This window comes from Canis lupus, chromosome 30 (genome assembly GCF_003254725.2).
Source record: "Canis lupus dingo isolate Sandy chromosome 30, ASM325472v2, whole genome shotgun sequence".
NCBI lineage: Eukaryota > Metazoa > Chordata > Mammalia > Carnivora > Canidae > Canis > Canis lupus.
In genome coordinates this window covers 378,380-387,482 of record NC_064272.1, presented here as the reverse complement: position 1 = coordinate 387,482, position 9,103 = coordinate 378,380, and the positions used below count along the sequence as shown (strand labels likewise).

Genomic DNA, 9,103 nt, shown 5'->3' with positions numbered 1-9,103 from the left:
TTAAGAAATCCTTCTATAAATAATAAATTGACTGCATATTTTACTCATTGCCACTTTCATTTCTTTGTTCCTTAATGTATAGATGACTGAATTAAAAAAGGGAGTAAGAACTGCATCAAAAACAGCAAGAAATTTGTCTAAGCATGATGTGGGGTGAGGCCAGATATAAACAAAGATGCAAGGACCAAAGAACAAAATCACCACCATGATATGAGCTGACAAAGTGGAGAGGGCCTTGGATGAGCCTCTTGAGGAGTGTTTCCTAACAGTGATCAGGATAAAACTATAGGAGACAATCAATATGAAGAATGACCCCAGAGATATAAAACCACTGTTGGCTGTGACCATGAACTCTAGACTGAAAGTATCTGTGCAGGCAAGTTTGATGAACCGAGGGAAGTCACAGTAAAAGCTGTCCAGCACATTAGGGCCACAGAATGGCAATTTTATAACAAAAACCAGTTGAATCATAGAGTGGGCCAAGCCAACTACCCAAGCAGCAACCAGAAGCAAAATACACATTTTTCGGTTAATAATGGTCAAATAGTGGAGAGGCTTACATATGGCCACATGTCTGTCAAAGGCCATGGCGATGAGCAGCATCATCTCCACACCACCAATGACATGGAGAAAGAAGATCTGAGTGATGCAACCACCAAAGGAGATGACTTTACGTTTTCTGAAAAGGTCGTAAATCATCTTAGGAGAAATGACTGAAGAAACTCCCAGGTCAATGAAGGAGAGGTTGGCCAACAGAAAGTACATGGGAGAGTGCAGGTGAGGGTCAAAAGTCACAGTGAGCATGATGAGGGAGTTTCCCATCATGCTTGCCACATAAAACATGGAGGAGAACACAAAGAGGAGAAGCTGGATCTCCCAGGAGTTGGTGAGTCCCAGGAACACAAACTCTGACACCACAGAGTGATTCGCTCCACCCATTAATTCTATCAGCTAGAATGTTTCCAGATTAAATAAATAAATAAATAAATAAATAAATAAATAAGAAACTAAAATAAGAATGTTAATGAAGTTCTACATTATAATGATTAATTATTTAAGGATATTCATACTGTGAAGACTATATATCCCCTCAGTTCTTTCACAGGGCCATTATGAAATAAGCATTTTACCTGGTGTCACCTAAAGCAGTTGAGTCACTTCCATCCCTAACACCATGGTTTCCAGGACTATTCACCTATAAACAAGAAAATGAAGCAAACATTGTAGATGTACATAGCAAGGATTGGGAGGGGGAAGGAAGGTGGTACAGTACAACACAATGAGGAAAAAGAAAGAGGTAAGAAAAATGGCATTTGCCAAAATTCATTGGTACTACTTTAATTGATGAAGGGACAGGAGAGGATCAATGGTTATATGGCAACAATGATATTAGTGTGCATTTCTTCATCCCCAGCAAATTCCAAAAGCTTAGGACTCCATTTGGAATACAACTGCCAACTGACTGTCTTGCTAGGATGAGCTATGGCACCACTAGAGAAAAAGGAAGGGAAATTTATTTGTAGGAGGCCAACTTTTACAAAGCACAATTCCATGGGAGTAACTATAAACAAGGTTCACAAAATTAATTATGAAGAATCTGGACAGATAAATCAAATTGGCTTCTTTATTCCTTAACTTCCTTCATCAACCTTAACCTCTTTTATCCCTCTTATCTCCTCTCTGTGCTTTAAACCTCTCAAGTGTCTGGGATCTAATGCCAAGTCTGACTGTTCTCTGACCCTATTCTGGGTGACTACATGAATCTCTTTAGTTCTTACCCTTTATTTTTTGGCAGGCAATATGTTACCACATGGAAGGTATATTCTCTGGTCTGTGTGTCAAACAAAAGAGCTGGTAAGGTAAAGGTACATGAATGCACAAAAAGCCTCACATCTGGAACTGAAAGGAAAGGGCAAGAGAAACCCTGCAATAGAAAAAAAAATGGATCTCAAAGCTTTGTCTTAATATGTGTATTTATATGCACATATACACACACCTTAGTTGTGCATGAGTGAAATCAGTCATAAGAACATTATACCACAAATCTCATGAGTGATTACTTAGACCAAATTAATCATTTACAAATAAGAAAACAGTAGTCCAGTGAGGAAGAAAAAACTAGTTATAGACAGAGAATCTGGGTTTTCAAGTCCACATATGGCTTCAGATTCCACATGCTAGAAAAAAATCATAGGGTGAGAAGAGATATGCCAAACCTAGATCTACTCAGTCCAAAATGGTAGCCACTAGTTACATATGGTTATTAAATGAAACTAAAAATTTCCTTGGTCATACCAGCCACATTTCAAGTGCTCCACAGCCTCATCTAGAGAGTGGTTATGGAAAAGATAGTGCAATACAGAATATTTCCAATCACTACTCATCACTTAAAGGTAAATCAAAATCCCATTTCCTCCATGAAAAATTTCCTAGTAACTCCACTTTTGATTAATCTCTTCTGTTATTCCTAGAAGTTAAGAAACTTAAATTTTAATTGAAATATAGAAGTTATCCACATAAAAATAAACCTCCATATCTAGCATCATAGAAAACATTGCAGATGTCTACTCTTGGCCAGGATGGACATACAAGAGTCCAGGAAATTCAGAGACAGCTTTACAAAGGAGAAAGGACTTGTGAGTTTTGAAAAAACCAACTGCAAGAGTTTAATAAATTGAGAAGGGAAAAGAAAGCATTCTGAAAAGAGATAATAACTGATCGCTTATTTAGAGCAAATCAGTTGTTATTAATCATAATTCCTCAATGGGTTCAATTTTATAGATTTTCTCTTCTCAAATATATTGTAAGTTTGAGGAGGGAAAGAACCATTTCTTCTGACTCTTACATTTCCTAAAATACAGTTAATAACACTTCTCTGAAGTAAAGCCATTTTCTCAGGTCCATACTTTTTCACAGTTGCTGTTTTTCTGATCTATCATCTCTTTCTATGAAGTCCAGTATGCACAAAGGAAGTCTCCAAATTCAAAACTAAGCATTAACACATTTCCCAATCACTCCCAAGAGAATGCCTGGTATTCTTGCTATAAACTTCCAGCTGGGGAGAAGGGAAGCCTTAGCTCAAGACTTATAATGGCCCATGGCTTAACTTCATGGAGTTTTAGAAAATAAGAAGAAGCACATTAAAGAAAAAGAAAGGGTTGGGGGGAGCAAGAATTCCAGCAGCAGCCAGCATAGCAGAGAGCTTATAGTTTCTATTTTCCAGACCTCATGATGCAATTAGTAATCTTCCATGTCATTGTTAAAGTCAAAAAAGAAAATATAGATTTTTTTTCTGCCATATTCTAAAAGTTTCTAAAATATTTAATGATGGAATCTTAGAGCTTGAAAACCATACATTATTTTTATTGTACATATTTATTGTATATATTTACTAAGCACTTCACATGTTTGATCCTTATAATTACCTATAGGTATTATATCTGATAGAATTATTTTCATTTTTAGATGAAAAACCTCAAATTCAGAGAAGTTAATAACTTACCTAAAAACATAGTTACTTAGTTTGAAACCAAAAACCAGACCTTCTGATTCCAAATCCAGTGCTGTTTTGACTACATCACACAAATATGGATATCTGTTCATGATCTAAAACAATTATCCCATTATGAACTTTGGGCAAGAATGCAAAAAATGTACCTCTTAAACAGACATAATGTTATATGTCAATTATATTTCAATAAATCTGGGGGGGGGATTCCATTTTATTCAGAAGAATATTCCATCCGACCAACATAAACATTTAATACCCACATAAATTAACTTACCCAAGATTTTATAGCTACTGGTGGCAGAGCCAAGATTTAAACCTACATATTACTGCTACAAGTTAAGGGGAAGGGAGAAAGGTGACTGATGATCAGAATGGGGGAAAAAACCACCAAAGGTTTGGTGTTAGTAAAAGACACCAGGGGCGCCTGGGTGGCTCAGTTGCTTAAGGTCTGACTAAGGCTCAGGTGATGATCTTAAGGTCCTGGGGTCAAGCCTTGCTGTCAGGCTCCCTGCTTGTCTCTCTCCCCCTGTCCCTCCCCTTCCTCCTTCCTCTGTTCCTGCGTGCAGGCTCTCTCTCAAATAAATAAACCTTTTTTTAAAAAGTGGGGGGGGGGGGGCTAATCAAGACAAGGGGCCATTTACTCATAAAAAACCATAATAACTAACAGATGAGGAATATCCTACCTGGAGACAAAAATTTAGAATGCATCCAAAATTTGAAGTCATGAGAAAGAAAGATTTGCTTAAAGGATAGCATGTAAAGAGATAAAAGAAAACTAATAGAGGAAACATCCATTGCCAAAAAAGTACATAGTATTTGTCGTCCTTAATTTTATTACTATTACTACTATTTTTACATATTATCTGTCTTTTAAAAGTCCTGTTTCAGTGTACAAAAAGCAGGGGGGAAGGAATGTCAAAGAAATGAGTAATGGCTCATTTTCACAGGCTAAAGAGTGATCAAAATTAGAAGACTAAGTAAAAGGCATAGATTTAGGGCCGAGATATCACTGGTACCATTAAAAAGGGATGAAATCTAAAGCAGAGAGAAAATTAAGATTTTAGCGAGGTAACAGATGGTGTTAAAGTGTAGAAAGCAAAATCAGGAAATGACAATTTGAATAATACAGGGGAAAAGTTTTGAGGTGGGAGGAGTGGGAAAATAAGGCAACATGCTATGTGTAGAAAATATGTAGAGTGTCAGAAATCAACAAATCGTTACAAGATAGTTTCCAAGCAACTATGGGAATCTTGTTGAAGAGGAGTATCATTATCATGAACTTAGCCAATAGCTAGATGGAAACTTTTTGTGACACCATTCAGAAATGTTCAGGAACTTCATATTCTGAATTTTAGAGTAGCACATCTGTGAGGCACAAAAAGCAGAATGGAGTATCAAAAGAGACAGATCCTTTATTTGTTTTGTTTCTTAGATTCTACATATGAGTGAAATCGCATGGTATTTGTCTTTCTCTGACTTATTTGCTTAGTGTCATACTTTCTGGATCAATCCCTGTTGTTGCAAACATTCTTTTTATGGATGAATAATATTCATAGTGTGTATATATATATATGATATAAGATAAGATATATATATATATATATCTTCTTTATCCATTCACATATCAATAGACAGTTGGGCTGCTTCCATAATTTGGCTATTGTAAATAATGCTGCAATAAATAATGCTCACCTTGATGGTTATGAAAGTGGAGATGGCTGGGGGGATAGGTGAAGAGGATGAAGAGTACACTTATAATGATGAGCACTGAGCAATATATAGAATTCTTGGATCACTATACTGTACACTTGAAACTAACGTAACACTGTTAACTCTGGAATTAAAATTAAAAATTTTTTAAATAAGATACATTCCCTTAAAAAAGAGCAAGATATAGAAAGAAAAAGATCCTTGGAGGTCTGAGGTCACAATGAAATTCTTTAACCAAATTACATCCTGGGCAATGCAGCAAGTGCAGCCAAAGATGAGGGGACATGTGGAAATAACAGAATACAGATCAGAGCTCTTAAAAGCAGTAATTACAGTAGCTATATGCTTGTGATAACTCTTTTACTCTTTTCTCCCATATCTTGATTCTCAAAACTATATCCCCATTAAAAATCAACTTCACTACAACATTATGACTACAGTTAACTCTGCTATATGGTATATAAGAAATTTGTTAAGAGAGTGAATGCCTGGTATGCCTGGGGGCTCAGTGGTTGAGCATCTGCCTTCAACTCAGGGCATGATCCTGGGGTCCTAGGATCAAGTCCCACATTGGGCTCCCCACAAGGAGCCTGCTTCTCTCTCTGCCTATGTCTGCCTCTCTCTCTGCATCTCTCATGAATAAATAAATAAAGTCTTTTTAAAAAGAGAGTTAATGCTAAGCGTTCTCATCACAGGAGAATTTTCTCTTTCCCTTTTATTTAATCTATAAGATGATGGGTGTTAACCTATTGTAATCTTTTTACAATATATGTAGATCAATCCATCATACTGTGCACATTAAACTTATAGTGATGTATGTCAATTATTTCTCCGAAAAGCTAGAGAAAAATCAACTTTACTTTCCTTCACATGCCTTTCTGTACACAAGTTGCCTCCCACTCTTCCTTCTTGTACAATTTCTCCTTCTGCTCATTTTATCATATCCTTCCTCTCCTATGAAGGGGATTCTTCTTCTGGTAGACTATGGTTCACCAACCCCTCCACTCCTCTTCACTACAACCTACCTAATCCATCAAAAGATCTCAGGAAGCAGCATGGTCAGGGAATCAGAGGAGATCCATAGGCTGAATTTTCTCCTGTGCATAAGCATTGCCCATGTCCTTCTATCCACCCTCCCCAGGACAAGGAGCTAAACAAAACTCTGCTGTTTTGAGAAAGGCACCTAATTAAGCTATAGCAGAAAGTGGTGACCAAATAATGCATTAGAGTTCTGGGATTCTCAGACTGAGAGCATCAGGCCATGGGAACTGTCTTATGGGATTACAAGGGAGGGAGGAAAGAGGTGTAGGATTTTCTTGTAATAAATAAAGATCCCTCATTTTATTTCTTATATACTTTTTACCTTTATTTTATGATATGACCCAGGAAAATCCCTATTGAAAGAAAAGATGCATTTTCTAATTTTTAAATGGAAAAAAACTCCAAAACTTCCATTAAAAAAAAGTTGTAGAACTTAGAAATCTTGACATATTTTGTCAACTAAGTCTTTGTGTGTGTTCAAAGCTCTAGACAACAATTAAGAGCAGCAAGTATGAGCAATGAAAGACTCAGAATAATGGAAGAAGATGTGAACACTTGGAGTAGGAACAGATAGGACAAGAGACACAGGGATGGAGATGGGGAGATGTGTGCACAAACCCCTTACTTTCCAGAGAATCAAAAGGAAACCAACTAAAGGAATTGTCAGAGTGTAGCAAATTTGAAAACCACAAAATAATTCATCCAAAAACTGTTATACAAAGACACACAATTAAATACATTAAGATTATTACCTTCAAAATAAAGCTCAGAATACAATTTTCTTGGATTTTACATATATTAAATATGAAAAACATTAAAATGAAATACATTTCAAATAAGAGTATAATCATTACAGACCTTCTTCTACTCTAGTAAATCAAATATAGTAGAACCAGTAGAAGACAAAAAATAGAATGAATTGACTATTCATAAAGGAAGAAAATTAAAATGCCAATAAAGATATAGAAGTAGAAAACCTGTAGGCAAAGAAACTTGGTGTTTATCCTTTCAACATTACATTGGGTAAAAAGCACCCAAGCATTATCCAGGAGAATATACTTAATTAATCTTTAAGTATTGATTAAAGGATATAGATTTAGTGAAGTTCCAATTTTCCTCATAGATTTTTGCCCAATAAATAGATAGATCAACAGATATAGATAGATAGATGATAGATAGATAGATGATAGATAGATAGATAGATAGATAGATAGACAGATAGATAATTTCTGTCCAATAGAACAGATAATCCCAGCTATTTATGGCCTGTTGAACATTAACCAGTGTTCTATCTATAATTCAGCAATCATACTAGAATTTCTTTGGAAAAATACCTATGGATGCCCTAAGTTTTTTCCAGGTTTACTGAGATATTGGCATATGATATTATGTAAGTTCAAAGTGTACAGCATGTAAAAAATAAATAAAAATTTAAAAAATAAAGTGTACAGCATGATTTGATACATACATTATAAAATGATTTTCACAATAAAGTTATTTAACATCTCCACCAATTCAATAATTACCATTATTATGTATATGGTGGTAATATTTAAAATTTACACTCAACAAAAAAAATTTACACTCAACAATGTGCGTGTGTGTATATATATATAGTGTATATAATATAGTATTGTTAGGCATTGTTACTATGCTGTACATTAAATCCTCAGAAGTTTTCCATTCTAAAGCTGGAAATTTGTACCCTTTGGACAATATCTTCCCATTTTTCTGACCCCTTCATCCTTGGCAATCACAGTTCCACTGTTTTTGAATTTTCAAAATTCCACATATAAGAAAGAATGTACAGTATTTCTCTTTCTCTGCCTGACTTATTCCAACTAGCATAATGTTCTCAAGTTCCACCTATACTGTTGAAAAAAGAGGATTTCCTTCTTTTTATGGCTGAATAATATTCTGCTGTGTGTGTATATGTGTATATCATAGCTTCTTTACCCAAATATCCATCAGGGACATGAAAGTTGTTTCTATGTCTTGGCTACTATGAAGAATGCTGCAGTGAACATAGGAGTGCGGGTATCTCCTTGACACAATGATTTCGTTTTCCCCAGGTATATGCCCAGAAGTGAGAGTGTGGGATCATATGGTAGTTCTATTTTTAATTCTTTGAGGAACCTTCAAACTGTCTCCATAGTGGCTGCACAAATCAACATTTCCACCAACAGTGCATAAAGTTTCCATTTTATCCACACATCCTTGCCAACACTTATCCCTTGTTTTTGATAACAGCCATTCTAACAGATATAAGATACTATTTGATTTGCATTTCACTGACAATTAATGATGTTGAGCAATTTTTCATGTACCTGTTGGCCATTTGTATGTCTGGGGAGATGTCTATCCATTCTTTTACTCATTTTTTGATTGGATTATTTATTTTACTATTAAGTTGTAGGAGTTCTTTATATATTTTGGATACTAACCCTTTATAATATAGATGGTTTGCAAGTATTTTCTCCCATTCTGTAAGTCATTTCTTCTGTTATGCAGAAGCTTTTGAGTATGATGAAATCTCTTTTCTTTTTTAAGATTTTATTTATTTATTTGTGTCTGCACACACAAGCAGAAGGATCAGAGGGGGAGGGAGAAGGACAAGAAGACACTAGGCAGAATGCAGAGCCTGACATGGGAGAGATGATGACCTGAGCTGAAATCAAAAGTAGGATGCTTAACCAACTGAGCCACCCAGATGCCCTACCTACTTCTCTGGGTGTGACTGTATATGCAGGGGTTTATCAGAGGCTCTTGATTCGTTTCATTGATATATATGTCTGGTTTTATGCCAGTACCACACTATTTTAATTACTATAGCTTTCTTTA

The 9,103-nt window shown here is 35.6% G+C and overlaps 1 protein-coding gene across 1 annotated transcript; it reads right to left on the bottom strand.

The window, feature by feature from the left end:
• Positions 1 to 939, bottom strand: LOC112675485 (olfactory receptor 4F3/4F16/4F29-like). Its single transcript, XM_025472051.3, has one exon. It carries the CDS (start codon positions 937 to 939, stop codon positions 1 to 3), a length of 939 nt encoding a protein of 312 aa, XP_025327836.3.
• Between the last annotated feature and the right edge of the window lie 8,164 nt (positions 940 to 9,103).